A 17,957-nucleotide genomic window follows, 5' to 3' on the forward strand; every position below is an offset into this window, starting at 1 on the left:
AACCACAAGCAACAGCTACTTGGTGTCACTTCCTTCTCTGTTTACTCAGTAAGGAGAACTCTGGTCCACCGAGGAACTCCAGAAAAACACATTTGAAGTGTTGTGCAATGCCAGACTCTGCAGCTCCTGAAGGCAGGGCACCAGGCAAGTCCACATGGATGTCCTTAGGACGTTCACTGCCTGAGAGAAATGCAAGCTCTAGCCACCCAGCTCTAAAATCACCAGTGGATGCCTGTGTTAGTGGTCAGGATAAGGTGTCTGGGGGCACACGGGGGGAATAGGATGCCATGGGAGGTATGACAAAAAGCTTTCTGGAAGACGTGACATTGGAAATGGGCCGAGTAGGATAAGGATTTTGCCGAAGCACCAGCGGAGATTCTGGCTTTAGGTCAGAGGCATTTAAAAAACTCAGGGCTATGAGTTCCTGAAGATGTGCTTTGGAGATTATTCTAAGTGTCTGGCTTCTTTCTTCATCTCCATGCAGGTTCTCTCTTTCTCCTTTCTCTCCCGCCCCGCCCTACTTGCACCTAGGACATTTATCGATCTTCGCTCTTTATTCCCCTGTCCTCCCTTCTTTCTTTTCTTCCTCCCTCATTTTTGAGAGGGGGTCTCAGGTAGCTCTCAGTGTGGTCAAAGACGACCTTGAACCCTGATCCTCCTGTCTCCCCCTTCCATACTGCCATGGTTACTACCACTCCAGTTTCACTACGTGCAGGGGATGGAACCCAGGGCTTCCTGCATGCTAGGCAAGTCCTCAGCCAACCAAGTAGGTCCCTGGCTCCTCCTTGTATGTAAATTTCTTAAAAGAGGGGAGCGGGGGGAGGGGGCAATATGTGGGAGGAGGGGGAGGGAAATGGGAAACGGGGAGCAGTTGGAAATTTTAAGTAAAAAAGAATAAAAAAAAAGATTCTTTCTACTCAGGTGGCCTTGTTTCCTAACGCAGTTTCTCAGAAAAGTTTGTTCCACCAACCAGCAAAATCAGAACTATCAAGAGCCCGAGTAGAAATGCCAGTTCCTGGACTCCAGTCCAGACTGACTGAACCCAAAACTTGGGATTTTATCTGCAAATTCAAGCCAGGCAGAGGCAGATTCAGAGACTGAGAGCCCTAGGGGTTGTTTCAAAAGTTCTGAGTCAAGAGGGGTTCCTGTTTCAGACTCGAAGCCCACAGTGGGGCACACAGCTCTGACAGTTCTGCAGCCTTCGGGACCGGGCGGTCGCGCTGACCTCTTGAGAGGTTTCCTTAAGATTCTTTCCCCTCCCTCCCGAGGGAGGGAGGTCAGAGGCACGGATCAAAGATCACCCTCGGGTTTTTTTGTCTCACGGCAGACACACCCGGAGTCTTGGCTAAGCAGATCAGATCTGGCTGGGAAACAGAACCAGGGCCGGTAAAATGCCGTGGCTGGCTAGTAACGGACTTCCTTGGTTGTGCACCTGAGTGAGGCAACCTTCTCGGGGGTCCTTAGGCAATCAGAATTCACCGGACCCAGCCACGCCCAACTCCCCGGGGCCCACAACAGTCAGTCATCTGACCATTCTGATCGTAGTCAGGTGACAGGGGCGGAGCACATTTGGCAGAAGACGGAAGACCAGGGAGTGCTACGCCAGCCTCCAAAAGTGGCAAAGAAAGTCAGGGGCTGTCCTGGTGACACGCGGGTCCCAGAGGTCCCCCATACTGATGCGCATGCGCCTGGCACTCCTGCTGCTGCTCCTGCAGCCGCTACCGCTCCTGTCACAAAGCAGGGCCACGAGTCCCCCGCGCTACGACCCCACATGGGAGTCTCTGGACAGCCGCCCTCTGCCCTCCTGGTTCGACCAGGCCAAGTTTGGCATCTTCATCCACTGGGGCGTGTTCTCTGTGCCCAGCTTCGGTAGTGAATGGTTCTGGTAAGTGCATACCCCTGCCCAACACAGACCCTGTGCTTTGTGTCCACCTAGGCAATGGCAGTCAGAAGCCAGTCCACCTGGAGTTGAGTGCTGCCTGATTGTCACTGTTTTGGTCGTGGGTCGGTTTGCAATTCCAGATGTTGAATAGATAGTTTCTTGACTGGGTGTCTCGCCTGTATCGACATGGAATATATTTGCTTCCCCTGAGTTCCTAGGCACACTGTAGGTGGGCCTGGCTGTGCCTGTGTGCATAGAGTAGTGCCAGTCTCAGGATTTAAAAAAAAAAAAACATGCTTCAAAGGGGCTGGAGAGATTGCTCAGTGGTTAAAGTCACATACTGCTCTTGTGGAGGACCAGAGTTTGGTGCTTAGCACCTGCACTGGGAGACTCATGACCGTGTAATTAAAAATAAGATACAATCTTTTAAAATAAGTGCTTCATGGATCAGGTATGAAATTAAGATCTTTGTATGCTAAAGCAACCAAACCACAAAGCAAATAAAGGGGTAATAATAGAGGTGAATTACGTCACCTTATCTTCAAAGTCACATGATGGTAGAAGGGCATAAACTCCTTAACTCTTTTAACCAGTTTCTCTCTTCACTGGAAATTTCCAGAAACGCCGGGTGGTGGTGGCACACGCCTTTAATCCCAGCACTCAGGAGGCAGAGGCAGGTGGATCTCTGTGAGTTTGAGACCAGTCTGGTCTACAAGAGCTAGTTCCAGGATAGGCTCCAAAGCCACAGAGAAATCCTGTCTCAGAAAACAAAACAAACACCCCCTTCCCCCCAAAAAAGAAATTTCCAGAACCAGACTAGCGGTGGTGGCACATGCCTTTAATCCCAGCACTCGGGAGGCAGAGGCAGGCAGATCTCTGTGAGTTCAAGGCCAGCCTGGTCTACAAAAGCTAGTTCCTGGACAACTAGGGCTGTTAGAGAAACCCTGTCTCAAAAAACCAAAAAGAAAAAAGAATAAAGAAAAAAATTCTCAGAATCGCTAAGTGGCTCACAACTTTAATCCCAGTACTTGGGAGGCAGAAATAGGCAGATCTCTGTGTTTGAGGCCAGCCTGGTCTACAGAACTAATTCCAGGACAGTCAGGATTACACAGAGAAACCTTGCCTCATAAAATAAAAACAACAACAACAAAGAAGGAAGTCCTAGAATCTGTCTGATCCACTAGCCAGCATGGGTCGCTGTGATGGATGCTCATGAAGTTTGTGTATGCCTTTGGGTCAGGCACAGGACATGCTGCTGCAGTCTGCGAAGTCCTTTGATGTAGTCTCAGCCACACAAAGCTGCTGTCCCACTTTGAGGAGGCAGTGCTGATTGTGGGCTTGCGTCTCCCCAAAATGTTTTCTGTTAATGAATATGGTAGATGCATATTATGTTTTAGGCCTGTTATCTTGCCTTGAAATCCTAGCTGCTTATCTTCCACAGTGAGCTTTGAGTGTGAGGGGAAATGTTATGTCATATGACTTCAGTGAAGAATTAGGAGAATCAGTGGCTCGATAACCAGAGGACTTCATGAGGGACAAGATGGGGAACGAGGCGAGAGCATTGGTTTGCATAAGCTGCCCTCAATGCAAAGTCACACTGGTAAAGAGATGACAGAGAACCTGACAATAATCTGTATGTTGAGGGGTGGGGGAGACGCCACCACCACGGGCTGAGCCCAGGCAAATACTTCAAGCATTTATCTGTGTGCTCTTTCTTTCCCTCTCACAGGTGGTATTGGCAAAAGGAAAAGAGACCCAAGTTTGTGGATTTTATGAACAATAATTACCCACCTGGTTTCAGATATGAAGATTTTGGAGTACAGTTCACAGCCAAGTATTTCAACGCCAACCACTGGGCAGATATTCTCCAGGCCTCTGGTGCCAAATATGTGGTCTTAACTTCCAAACATCACGAAGGTAAGCAGAGCACATACAACATCTACTGACCATGGTTCGGGAATGTAAGGGCTTTTCTTTTCTTTCTTTTTTTTTTTTTTTTTTTTTTTGCGGAGACATTAAAGTAAAGAAATCCTATGAAACCAGGTTTCTCAGAATAATCACAGGTAGATACATGTTGAGTGCTGCTTACAGTTTAAGGATTACCTATCCCACTTCAGTTGGAAAGCATCATGAATGCAGACAGCTAGTACCATAGAATGGAGGGAAGATGAGCACAGGTTTTTATGTGCCCATTTAACCATTTAAATAAATAATCAGATTTATTTAAAGCTCTTTGAAGAGAATGAGTATAGCCAGTCAAGTTTACAACTAAAGTCACACGCTCCGTTCTTTTGTTTTGCTTTGTTTTGTTTTGAGACAGGGTTTCTCTGTGTAGCCCTAGCTGTCCTGGAACTCCTGTAGACCAGGCTGGCCTTGAACTCAGAGATCGCCTGCTTCTGTCTCCCAAATCCTGGGATTAAAGGCGTGCACCACCACCGCTGGGTTCTTTTTCTCTTCTTTAGTGCATTCTGTAAAACTGTCCTGGGGCTTATGCTGCCTTAGTCTTGACTTCACACACAATTGGCTGTACTTTGGGCCCACATTTAGATACGCAAATGGTGGGTTTGCTGGTAGTGAAAAAAAGATAGAGAAACCTCGAGGGGAAAGAGTTAGGTTTATAATAGTGCCCAGAAATACCAAAAGAATAAAAGGTAACACAGGAGTTGTGAATCAATTCTGCTATAACCACTCAGTGTCCTTAAGACCAGGGAAGTACTGGCTAATGTCCCACACCCCTGTTAATGCACAAGGTAGCTTATTTTGCACGATCTTCTTTATCTTGAAAAGCAGCCTTATTATGTTCTGCAGGGGTGGGAAGGAGACAGATGTGATGAACCCAAAGTCTGCGGTTATTTATCTTCAATATTTTCCCCTTCGGCCACAGTCTGGTACCTGGGCAATTTCTTTCTCTAGATGTTTCTCCCGATGGGAATGTGTCATTTTCTCGCTGTTTAGGGGATTTTCCAAACTTTCTGACACAAAGTGAGTTAATTGAAAAGAAAGACCAAATACCGCCGGGCAGTGGTGGTGCACGCCTTTAATCCCAGCACTCGGGAGGCAGAGGCAGGCGGATCTTTGTGAGTTCGAGGCCAGCCTGGTCTACAAGAGAAAAAAACTGTCTCGAAAAACCAAAAGAAAAAAAAAAAGCCCAAATACCTATAGTCCAGTGGTTCTCAACCTTCCCTATGCTGTGACCCTTTAACACAGTTCCTCATGCTGTGGCGACCCCAGCCATAAAATTATTTTCATAACTGTAATTTTGCTACTGTCGTGAATCGTAATGAAAATATCTGTTTTTTTTTTTTAATGGTCTTAGGCAACTTCCATAAAAGGCTCGTTCTACTCCCCAAAGGGGCCGTGACTCACAGCTTGAGGGCCACTGCTTTAGACTATGAGAACAGGATGCAGACAGTATGTGTTCGGGTTCAAGGACCCATGCTGACATTGTTTAGGCAGACCTTAAACATTGACTTCAAGCTTCCCACAGACATCCTTAGAGAAAGTGCAAATAGTTCGGGGACTGAATTTACAGTCCTTTCTCAGGCTTTCCTGACAGAATAGTGAAGTGAAGGGCAAAGGCGTCTTGAAAAGGAAGTCCGTCCTTCAAGATGCTTTAAGTCTTGAGTGAGACAGAAACAAAGTTCTTAAGGCATGAGCTAAAATTTCTGAGGATTTTATACCACTTCTTCAGCATCCCAGTTTAGATATCTCTTCTAATATTTATATAGAATGGTGATCAATCTAGATGACAATTCCTGTTGAAATGTGAATTATTTCAGACTGTAACATTGTGTGTTATTTTTCATACCCTTTTAGTTGTGTTGGGGGCACTTTAACCTCGTTCATGGCTTTAGAGTAAGCTGAGGGAGGTAAGAAGTGCAGAACTACTAGAAGTAGCATATCTTCCCACTATCCATTTAAATTAATTATCAAACACCAGAGGTTTGCTTCCTGTCCTCCATAGTATTCTGAGATTCATGCTGTAATGACATCCATCCAAGCAACAGAGCTTACCCATCGATTCAGAAGATACGCGCAAATCCCACAGAAGATACATCTTGGGTCTTCATTCCAAATAGTGAAAATGATTGTTCTGTGATAATGTGTGTCTCTATTAGAGACCATCCACTACTATTGATTATATATATTGCATTAGATGTTGTGCTAACAGTTGGCAGGAGTGTGTAGCTGAAACCACTACAGACACCATGCTGTTCCCCAAGAACCTCAGATTCTGTAACTGGAGACAGAGTGTAGAGCTTTTACAATGCACCCTGAAAATTGCTTTGAAAACACCAATCCCACATTATTTATGTTCTCCTCTGTTTGTTTAGATGAGTACCAGACAGACTGCAAAGTCTGCCAAGGGATGGTTATTTGGAGAAGCCGTGAATTGTGTGTTCCATTTGAATTGTTTCATGGGATGAAATTTATTAAGGTTAAGGTGATAATGCTTCCAGGGATTTCCTGCTGTCATTTTCCAGGCTTTACCTTGTGGGGTTCAAAGTATTCCTGGAACTGGAATGCCGTTGATGAGGGGCCGAAGAGGGACATCGTCAAGGAACTTGAGGTGGCTGTCAGAAACAACACTGCCTTGCGCTTTGGACTGTACTACTCCCTGTTTGAATGGTTCCACCCGCTCTTCCTGGAGGATGAGGCCAGTGTGTTCGAGAAGCGGCACTTTCCCACTTCTAAGACATTACCTGAGCTCTATGAGTTGGTGAATAAGTACCAGCCCGACGTTCTGTGGGCGGATGGAGATGGGGGCGCACCAGATCACTACTGGAATAGTACTGGCTTCTTAGCCTGGCTGTACAATGAAAGGTCTGTACACTTTTATGCACTTGGACTTGCCTCAGACACCCCTAAAGGATATATAAGCATTTACCTTTCTGTGGTTTTGTGCACATTTGAGGTGTGGGTGGAAGAAATCATTATAAACAATGTTTATTAGCTTGGTCAGTTTTAGCAATCAGAAGTAAAGAAAGTCAGGAGTCAAACACAACCAAACTGGTTTTGTAATCAGTTTTTTAAAAAATCATCATTGAGGAATGATTGGGACCATCCCCTTCTGTTTGGGAGTCAAACTCCCCCTTGAGTGGAGCCCTGCCTGTTCTTTCTACTTGATCCACCACACGAAAGAAATTTGGGGATTATATTTCACATGATGTCAACACTCAGTTTTTCAGAGATTTTCCAGTAGTAGACACAGAGTGTAAGAGAAAGGCTAGGACGTATAAGGCTGTTTAGTCTTGGGGGAAAAACCTGGTCTGGAGTATAGATTCAGCTTAGTCTACCATTCACAGCAAGAGAATGGGAACCTCGGGTGCTATACAGCGCTCTATACAGTGTCTATACAGCGCTCTATACAATGTCTATACAGCACTCTACACGGTGTCTATACAGTGCTCTATACAATGTCTATACAGCGCTCTATACGGTGTCTATACAGCGCTCTATACGGTGTCTATACAGCGCTCTATACAGTGTCTGTACAGTGCTCTATACAGTGTCTATACAGCACTCTATACAGTGTCTATACAGTGCTCTATACAGTGTCTATACAACGCTCTATACAGCGCTCTATACAGTGTCTGTACTGTGCTCTCCCGCGCATCCTCCTCACTGGACTCTGGATTGTATGCCTGTTACCTGCACTGTAACAACAGTGAAGGAATTCATTCTTCAGAGGAATTTGCTTTAGGCCTGGAAGCTGGACTGTGAGAGTCAGGGCTCCAGTCACCACAGCTGTGGTCGGCCTCTGACACAGAGGCTTTCTTTGACTTCTCATGGTCATTTGCTGGGAGTGGATGTGGAGACGATCTATGTGGTGTAACATTTCCTTTTGTTTCAAGATTTTTTTTTTCTTGAAGAGAAACTCTACTTTTCATTTCAGCCCAGTTCGGAACACGGTAGTCACCAATGACCGCTGGGGAGCTGGTTCCATCTGCCAGCATGGGGGCTACTATACTTGCAGCGACCGTTATAATCCTGGACATCTTTTGCCACATAAATGGGAGAACTGCATGACAATAGATCAGTTCTCCTGGGGCTACAGGCGGGAAGCTGGAATTGGTGATTATCTTACAATTGAAGAATTGGTGAAGGTACAGTAAAATATGTTGTGGGGGCTATGACTCTGGAATGTTCTTTTTTTTTGTTTTGTTTTGTTTTTTTGTTTTTTCGAGACAGGATTTCTCTGTGGCTTTGGAGCCTGTCCTGGAACTAGCTCTGTAGACCAGGCTGGTCTCGAACTCACAGAGATCCGCCTGCCTCTGCCTCCCGAGTGCTGGGATTAAAGGCATGCGCCACCACCGCCCGGCCTCTGGAATGTTCTTAATGATGAGATGTGACAAGGATTTTTTTTCTTATGATTGGGAAGACTCAGGGCATTATTCTCTGTTTTTGTTTCTATGAAGTGATTTAATATATATGTATGTGTGTGTATATATATACATAAATATATATGCATACACATATGGATAGACACGGGAGATGAGTTATTTTTTCTATCTCAAACTGTATTTGTTCTTCATTTGTTTTTCTTTTAGCAACTTGTGCAAACAGTCTCATGTGGAGGAAATCTTTTGATGAATATCGGCCCCACACTAGATGGTATCATCCCTGTAATTTTTGAGGAGCGATTACGGCAGATGGGAGAGTGGCTCAAAGTCAACGGGGAGGCTATTTATGAAACACACCCTTGGAGAGCTCAGAATGACACTGCCACTCCAGATGTGTGGTAAGTTTTCCTGATTGACAGGTGCTGTTTGGATAGAGGAAAGCGCTTAATATCTGAGCTATACACACACAGAGAGACACTGGGATGAAAAGAGAGACTGAGTGGCTGCTACCTATATCACACATGTTCCACCATGACTCAAATACAAAGAGAAGGGATAAGAATTAGAGTGTCATTGAACATAATGTTTATTAAATCCTGCTTAAATCACACCTAGATATCCCCTAATGGTGGGCAATGTTTAGCCAAATTGACGCTCACAAAATTGGAAGATGTTTAGATAAGAAAAGAATGCCGAGTGGTTGATGTATAACAGACTAATGTTTAATCACTAGTAAGTCTCTAGTTTTCAGATATTAAATCACATGAAATTAGCAAGCAAGGTATATCCAAGGGCAAAGCCAACAGTAAATCAAAGTTAGCCAAAGCAGGATTCTGAGGAAATGGTAGAATAAGAAGTAGCAACTGCCCCTGCAGAGACACTAAGCTGTGGTGGTCAGATTTGTACGCTGGTGGATTTGAGCATCAGAAATGATACTTAACATCGCATTAAGTCCGTCTGGTAAAATGTAAATGAAACTACAACCAGAAATCATCTCACATTCTTTAGAAAAGCTATTCTTTTGTTTGTTTTTTTGTTTTGTTTTGTTTTTTGAGACAGGGCTTGTTTCTCTCTGTAACCCCGGCAGTCCTGGAACTCGCTCTGTAGACCAGGCTGTCCTCAAACTCTCTGCTTCTGCCTCTCATGTGCTGTGATGAAAGGCATGCACCACCACCAACAGACTTAGAATAGCTATTATGTTTTTGTTTTATTTTTTTCCAGTTAGACACTTCTATTTTTTGATGCTTCTATTTAAATTGTAAAAAATAATAAAAAAATAATAATTCCAATCAAGAGTCACCACACCAACCCCATGACAACTCACCAGGGAAGGCTCTGTTTCACCCTCCCCCTTCTTGAAGTCCCCTGTGCATAACCAACAGCCCGGGGCAGCACCCTGCACTGTTGCTGGCTTTTCCAAAGAGGGAGGGCATGGCAAGCCTCACCACCTTTGGGAATTGCCTGAAACCAACTGAAATAGTCCAGTCCGAAATCCCAACTCTTTTTATAAAAGTCTCTACAGGTGACATGTTGGCTTGGGGCGGGAGCGGGAAAGGTGGGACCAGAACAGCCTGCGGGCTTGCTTAGCTTCTCCAGGAACAAAGATAATCTGTTGCTTGTTGGGCTTATACTGTGGCAGGTTGGAGGCTGGAGGTCTGTTAGTGCTTTTAGTACGAGTGAAAAGGGTGGCCCAACCTGGGATACTGAAGTCCTTTGATGGCAAGGCAGAGCCGTGAGAGCCCATATCCCCCGTCACTTTCTGCTGAGTAAGGGGGGTGGGGAGGATGTCCCCACTGCTGGTTCTTGGAAGCCCTTCTGTGCCTGTTTGGGCCTGTACCTCAGGGCTACTATTTTTTAAGGTACAGCTGATGGTCTTGAAGAGACTGGAATTCCTGTACTCTACAGTGTTGTGAGAACACAAAACCACAGCTAGTAAGTGGACAATATGTCAGCCCCTCAAAACGTTAGAGATAGGATTACTCCACTACCCTGTAATTCCATTTCTGAGTAGATATGCAAAAGAATGATACCAGAAGAACTATTTTTCCAGAAACTGACACGTAAGAGCAATGGGGTCCACTCGTGGTCAAGCTAAGTGTGCATACACGCTGAGGTATTTGTATATTATTGGAAAGGAAAGAAATGCTGAAACACAGATGAATTTTCAGGAGTTTGTGTCACGTGAAAAGACCAAGTCACAAAGAGGCAAATATTATTAATGAGCTACTTAGAGTAATCAGAATCATGGAGACAGGAGCTAGGGTAGGAGAGAATGGAGAATTGTTTACGCGGTATAGTGTGGCCTGCCACTCAGGTAATTCATCATCTGTATCCTAACTCCTGAGCCCTCCTTCTCTCTCTTATACTCCTATGACAGAAGCCTGCCTCTGGCTCCCTCCAGCTGTACCTTCTGAGGCTGCCCCTGGACGGTGGGTCACATACGTACAATGTCAAATTAGCTCACATATGGCTTTAAGCCCAGCCCTGGTTTTCTCCCTCATATCCCAGATCCTCCAGGCAAGGCTGTAGCATGGTTTGTATTTCCACGCCTCATTTCCAGCCCCCCCCCCTTAGTTCCTTTCCTGCCCACAAACAGACATGTTATTTATTTTATCTTTAAAAGTTCGCCTTCATCTCCAGTTCTCTCCTTTCATTCATAATAAAATAGCTTACAGAACAGTTTTTAGTGGTTGTTTCTAGCTGGAGCTCCGTTCCTCGCTTCGGACTTCCATCCCGCTCTTCCTCAGATCGCTTTTGTCAAGACTACAGTGCTCTCTCTCCCTTGCGGGGGCCCAGTGGCTGGTGCTCCATTTTTGAAATTACCGGCAAGATTTGCCTCAGAGATTCAGACTCGTTGGCTGTTCCTTGTTAGTCTCCTGTACATGACCTTCCCAATCACTAAATCTTTGAAGTGTCCTTGGGCTTCCAAATTTCTCTATCTTAATTCCCCAACTGACATTTGGTGATAGTTCTCCACCTTTCTTTTTTTTTTTTTTTTTTTGGTTTTTTGAGACAGGGTTTCTCTGTGGCTTTGGAACCTGCCCTGGAACTAGCTCTGTAGACCAGGCTGGTCTCGAACTCACAGAGATCCGCCTGCCTCTGCCTCCCGAGTGCTGGGATTAAAGGCGTGCGCCACCATTGCCCGGCAGTTCTCCACCTTTCTTCGATAGCCACAGCTGTCTTAGGGTTTCTACGGTCGTGAAGAGACTCCATGACCACGGCAACTCTTCTAAAGGAAAACATTTAACTGGGGCTGGCCTACAGGTTCAGAAGTTTAGTCCATTATTATCATGGTGGGATACAATGGTGTGCAGGCAAACATGATGCTGAAGACATAGCTGAGAGTTTTACATACAGGTTAGCAGGAAGAGAAAGACACTGGGCCTGGCTTAAACATTTGACACCTCAAAGCCAACCACCAGTGACACGTTTCCTCCAAGTAAGCCACACCTCTTGAATAGTGCCACTCTCTATGGTCCTATAGGGACTATTTTCATTCAGTCCACCACATTCCATTCTCTGACCCTCATAGGCTTGTAGCCACACATATCATAATGCAAAGCTACATTCAGTCCAACTTCAAAAGTCCCCATCCGTACTCTGTCCCAGTTTCAACTCTGCTTGAAAGTCCAAAGTCTCTTCTGAGACTCATGGCCATCTCTTAACTGTAATTCAAAGTCTCTTTATAAATTCATTGTCAAAAAGCTTTGACTACTTCTAACAAATAATAGCATAGGATATACATTACTGTTCAAACGCAAGTGAGAAAATACTGGACCGAAACAAGATGAAAAACGACCAGGGCAAACTGCAGACTCTGCATCTCCTGCCTGATGTCAAAGTGCTCTCCAAGGTGATCTAGGACACACCTTCACCACTGCACACAGTGGCCTCTCTGGGCCTCGGTGCAGGGACTCCCTGCCCACATGCGTGTCCTCAGCTGCTTTCCTTAGATGTGGAGACAGAAAGCGGGTGAAAATGTACTTGAACAAGGGGCCGTGTTCTAGCCTCAGCAGAACTTGGCAGCTTTGGCGTGTGGTTCTAGCTTTGGAGTCGAGGATAAAAGAAAGGGGTTGTGGACTCTCCCTCTGCTACTGCTGAAAGCTGCTGAGGCCAGGCATGTGGCAGGGGCGTCACTGCATGGGGGTCTAAAGAGAGGCCATTGTGCGAAGCTGTGAAGGAGAAGTCTAGATTGCCTTGGAGCCCTCAAGATGTTGGAGAGGATTTCTTTCACTCTTTAAGCTTGGCTGTCCTGGAACCTGCTGTATAGACCATGCTGGCCTTGAACTCTGAAGTCTGCCTGCATCTGCCTCCCTAGAGCTGAGATTAAAGGCTTGTACCACTCTATAGGGCCCTAAGTTTTCTTTAATTCTTTTTTACAAATTGGAAGCTTAGCTTTGGGGGCGGGGGGAGTCTTGTCCTTAGGTCACCACTCCCTTCATCCCATCTAGCATCAGGCTTTTCTGTAGTTTTTCTATCTCCTTGAACACGGGATTTAGCTGCATTAAGTTACTGGGCCCCCTCTTCGCAAACAGTACATTTTTGTATTTTTCCTTGCTCAGCTTGCTCCTTTTCAGTAAAGATCTTCATAAGTGTGGCCACGAATAACCTCATGACACAGTCAATGCTAGGCTATTTTGAAATCTCTTCTGCCAAAACTGTTAATCCTTAACTCTTAAGTTTATCCTCAGGCAGATTTTGGGTGTGGGGACAGGACAGTCAGTAGCCACACTCTTCATAAAATATCACAAGAACAGTCTCTAGGCCACATACTAAAATGCTCCTTAGAAACACCTTGAGCTTGGTCCCACAGTTCAAACCACCCTGAGCACCACTGTCTCTCATGCTCCTAACTAGTATGACCCATTTAGCCTCACTTCAAGGGTCAACTGCTTTTCTAACCCACTCTCAAAATCCGCATTCTTCCAAACAGAAGCATGGACCAGGCTATCACAGCAACACCCCAGTCCCTGGTACTGACTTTTATCTCAGTTCTTCCAACGAGGCCATACTTACTCCATTTAGGTCACACTTCCTAAGAGTGCTCTGTGAGCCGATGAGGGCCATTTTCATTTGACAGCCACAATGGCCAATTCATCATCAGATCTCTTGTTTTTACTTCTGAAGTGTTTGTAGATTCTGGCCTCATCTCCTCTCTGTGGTGGTTCTGACGTGGCTCTCCACGGCCTCACCTGTGGATTATTTCAGTGCCTTCTTGACTGATCCTCTTTCTGCCCTATCCTTTGTTTTCTGTTCTTACTCCTTTGGTTGGGGGTGGGGTTCAGGGCATGTGGGTACAGCACGCATGATTCCATGTGATTCCAACAGAGGACAACCTTCGGTCTCAGCCCTCAGACTCTTCTCACATTTTGCTTGAGCCAGCTTCTCTTTCCTTCGGGACTGGACCTTCACCACAGAGACCTGGCCAGCTGACCCACGAGTTTCCAGGTCTTCATCTTGCCCCCATTGACGTTAGAGATGTACCGCTGCGTTCCAATTTTGATGTGGGATCTGGGAGTTGAAACTCAAGTCCTCACACTTGTGAGGCAAGCACTTATCCTAGCTGAACCCTCTCCCAGGCCTTCACCCTGGTCCTTTTAATGCAGTCTCCAGAGAGCAATCAGAGAAAATCATGGATTTATGATTTATTTATTTAGTCAGCATTTCATGATGTAACCCAGGCTGATGTCATGCCTGGCTTAGAGTATTTCCATACCCAAATTCTTCCAAGGCTTCCAGTCTCAAGGGAGAAGTAAAGGTTTACAGAAGTCTCCTTGGCCTTATGCAATCCAGCCCTTGCTCTGTCTGCTCTCCCTGGCTCCCCCCACCTCCCCATCCCACCCCCCATTCCTGGACTCTTGCTGCTGTATCTGCAAGCCAAGCATACTCTGTAGCTTTTGTGCTTGTTTCTCAGCCTGGAAGGCTTTCCCACATGCTTGCGTGGAGCTTCGTGTTCTTTGGGTTCCATGGCTGCCTACTCAGAGGGATTGTCCCTGCCTATTCTGCTCAGTGCTGCACCTGAGGCCTACTTTTCTAACACCGGTAGGCCTTATCTTTCTGCATGTAGTCCTGGCTAACCTGGAACTCACAGAGATCTGCCCGAGTGCGGGGATTGTACTGACTGATTTTGGGTGTCAACTTGAAAAAAGCTAGAGTCCTTGGAGAGGAAGGAGCCTCAGCTGAGGAAATGCCTCCATGAGATCCCACTGTAAGGCATTTTCTCATATGCCTTACATAGGAGAGTGATCAATGGGGGAGGGCCCAGTCCATGGTGGGTGGTGCCATCCCTGGGCTCATGGTTCTGGGTTCTACAAAAAAAGCAAGATGAGCAAGCCAGTAAGCAGCTCCCCTCCATAGCCATCATCATCCTCTCCATCAGCTCCTGCTTCCAGGTTCCTGCCCTGCTTGAGTTCCTGTCCTGACTTTCTTTGGTGATAAGTAGCTATGTGGAAGTGTAAGCCAAATAAACCCTTTCCTCCCCAGGTTAATTTTTGGTCATGGTGTTTTGACACAGCATTAGAAACCCTCACCTAGACAGGAATTAAAGCCATGTGCTCCCATGCCTATGTTCTCATGTTTAGTTAGTACTTCATGTTCGTTCATGTGGTCATTCTTGTTTATTTTACTGGACTGTTGGCACACGGAGTCAGGAACTGTGTTCAGTGCTGTATCTCTGGCCGTACAACACTGGGGACTGTTTAAAGATTTCTATAAATACTTTGTTGAGAAATTGGGTGAACCCATGACTGTATCTTTGTCTAGAGTGAATTCTTCTTATCGTTTCTACTGTTCTCATTTATGATGTGACTCTCCAGTTAAATGTGGTTTTCTTGGTAAAGAAGCCATCCAATGTCCCAATATTTAAAAAAAATTGCTTTGTGGTGGTTTGAAAGAAAATGGCTCCATAGGAAGTATATGATTAGAAGGTGTGGTCTTGTTGAAGGAAGTGTGTTACTGTGGGAGTGGGCTTTGAGGTCTCCTATGCTCAAGCTAAGCCTAGTATCACAGTTGGTTCTGCTGTCTGCTGTCTCAGCTCCTTCTCCAGCACCATGTCTGCTTTTATTCCACCATGTGCAGCCAAGATGATAAAGAACTAAACATCCGAACCTATGGTCCAGCCCCAACTAAAATAGTTTCCTTTATAATAGTTTCTGTGGCCATGGTGTCTCTTCACAGCAATAGAAACCCTAAGTAAGACACCCTTTATTACAATTGTTATGTTTTCTTTTCTTTTATAGTGTGATTCAAAACTTACACTTTCTTATTTATAGGATTGATTGCCTTTTCCATTCTAGCCTAAGCCACATGAAAACAAGAATAGTGTTTGGCTTTCTGTAGCATCCCTAAGAGAGGGAACACTACATATCCCTGCAACTTTGAGTCAGCGGGAGTCAAGTCATGCAGCTCCAGTTAGCTTCTTTCTATACTCCATTTTCACTTCCATGTGAGCAGTTTGGATAGGAGTAGTAGTAACTCATGAAACCCCTCCCCAGCACTTCCATTTAGCCAAGTGTGGCAGCATGCCTGTAATGCCAACACTGAAGAGGCGAGGCAAGAGTCAAGGCTAGTCTTAGCTACAGATTAAGACCCTGTACTCTGAGCAGTGATGAAACTTGCCTTTAATCCCAGCACTTGGGAGGCAGTGGTAGGTGGATCTCTAGATTCAAAACTAGTCTGAAAAAAAAAAAAACCAAAAAAACCCACAAAAACTAGTCTGGTCTACAGAGTAAATTCCAGGACAGCCAGGGCTACCCAGAGTAACCTTGGCTCGAAAAACCAAAAGTAAATAAATAAATAAAAGACCCTGTTATAAAACAGAGTAAAAGTCAACTTCCTTTAATATTGGAGGCTTGGAAAAGGGAGGTACGTTTTATACCATGGGGGTAAAGTAAGTCTTTTTATATTACTAGTGCTGACATTGTCAAATATCTGTAAAACAATTCCAGACGTAGTTCATAAATAAGGAGAAACATGGGGTATAACTTATTAACTATGCTGTTTGTTTGCTTGTTTTTTTCTAACCAGGTACACAACTAAACCCGAGAAAAAAATAGTCTATGCTATTTTTCTTAAGTGGCCCATCTCAGGAAAGCTGTTTCTTGGACAACCTGTAGGTAGTCTGGGGGAAACAGAGGTAAGAAAGAATTTTATCTTCGCGATTCTTTTAAGTTACTGACTAAAACATGCAGAGGAGAATATAACTTTCATGTGATCCTCTTGTACCTAATTCTATCCTATTTTACTTTAAAATTAGCTTAGACAGTGCAACAATGGCAACTGTTTAGCCACAATCTTTTGAAAATCTAAGAAAACTGAACTTACAAACCACAACACCTCCCTGACGAATGATGTAAAATAGGCATTGTTTTTCATAGTTACTCTGTGGTGTTCAAGTTCACGCCAGGCATTGAGAATGGATTTTTCATAGAACTTTGACTGCTCCCCCCAGACACCACACCAAGAACACATCTGAATCAAAGTAAGAGGTTAGCGTTCTTCTATCATTTAAGGCTGTCCTCAGACCCAATGGCGTGCACTGTGATATATCTTGGGGCCCTCATGAAGCTGATAATCTCTTTGAACGGAGTCATATGACTTTCCTTGTGTCGCCTCTCTAGATTTTCTTTCCAAGACTGGAGGTTTTGACCTTTGGAAAGATAGTTTTTTTTTTTTGGTTCCTGTCCTGGAACTAGCTCTTGTAGACCAGGCTGGCCTTGAACTCACAGAGATTCACCTGCCTCTGCTTCCCGAGTGCTTGGGATTAAAGGCGTGCGCCATCACCACCTGGCTAGAAAGATAGTTTTTAAATCTAATGTTGAAGCACATTCCAGACCTGGATATGGCAGCAGCTACCCTTTTTATCTTCGCCTTGAATGGCATTAATTAATACAATTAAAATTTAGCATTTTTATTTTGTATTGTTCCATGTGGTAAAGGGTTCAGATAACCCTTGAGTATGTACAGAACTGCTTCTGTGAATTCACTTTGCATGAACAAGACCAAGACTGTATCTTTGATTGAATTCATATGCTACCGGCCATTGGAGGTCGCTGAGAACTCTGACAGTAGGGCCTGGCCAGGAGAAAGAAGTCTTTATTTCAAAGTGTATGTGAGAACTGGGCAGGCCTGAACTGGGCAAATTGCTCCCAATTATTTCCTCTCTCATCCTCTCTTCAAGCATTTCCCCTGCTCCGGCACTCGATTCTCCTTTCCCAATCTCTGTACATGTGTGTTTACCTCCTGAGGGTAACATGGGAACAGGAGTAAGGTGTAAAACGACACGTGAATATTGAAGGTAAAAATGGACCTCGGTCTAGTACTTCTTTAGAAGTTCAGTCACCCCTTAGAAATGTCGCAGTGATATCTTTGGGAACGTTTGCACATTGTCCGTGTTTCCAATTACAGGTAGAACTCCTGGGCCATGGGCAGCCGCTGACCTGGGCTTCTTCAGAGCCAAATGGGATCACAGTGGAGCTACCACACCTGAGTTTTCATCAGATGCCCTGTAGATGGGGATGGACTCTTGCACTAACAAATGTGACTTAACCTGCAGCTGGGAGACGTACGCCACAGGTACCTCTAACCTCAGGAAATGGCAGGGTTTTTAATAGGAGCACTAAAGAAATCAGGGTGGAAATGATAAGAAAAAGCAAGTCATTAGGCAATGCAGCCTCCTTTCCCTCTCTTCCTAAATAGCTCGTGTTACTATTTGAATATTTCTGTGCTTTCCT

At 45.0% G+C, this 17,957-nt stretch overlaps 1 protein-coding gene across 2 annotated transcripts in view; it reads left to right on the top strand.

Moving 5' to 3' along the window:
* The first annotated feature begins 1,405 nt into the window (after positions 1-1,405).
* Positions 1,406-17,957, top strand: part of Fuca2 (alpha-L-fucosidase 2) — a 34,902-nt gene continuing 18,350 nt past the window's right edge. For both annotated transcript variants that reach the window (XM_057761718.1, XM_057761717.1), the window contains exons 1-7: positions 1,406-1,885; positions 3,612-3,799; positions 6,367-6,706; positions 7,779-7,989; positions 8,434-8,624; positions 16,252-16,360; positions 17,632-17,799. In XM_057761718.1, coding sequence (XP_057617701.1) covers positions 1,677-1,885; positions 3,612-3,799; positions 6,367-6,706; positions 7,779-7,989; positions 8,434-8,624; positions 16,252-16,360; positions 17,632-17,772 — 1,389 coding nt within the window. In that variant the 5' untranslated portion in view covers positions 1,406-1,676 and the 3' untranslated portion in view covers positions 17,773-17,799. The remainder of the gene's footprint in view (positions 1,886-3,611; positions 3,800-6,366; positions 6,707-7,778; positions 7,990-8,433; positions 8,625-16,251; positions 16,361-17,631; positions 17,800-17,957) is intronic.

The sequence above is a fragment of the Chionomys nivalis genome, chromosome 2 (genome assembly GCF_950005125.1).
Source record: "Chionomys nivalis chromosome 2, mChiNiv1.1, whole genome shotgun sequence".
Lineage (NCBI taxonomy): Eukaryota > Metazoa > Chordata > Mammalia > Rodentia > Cricetidae > Chionomys > Chionomys nivalis.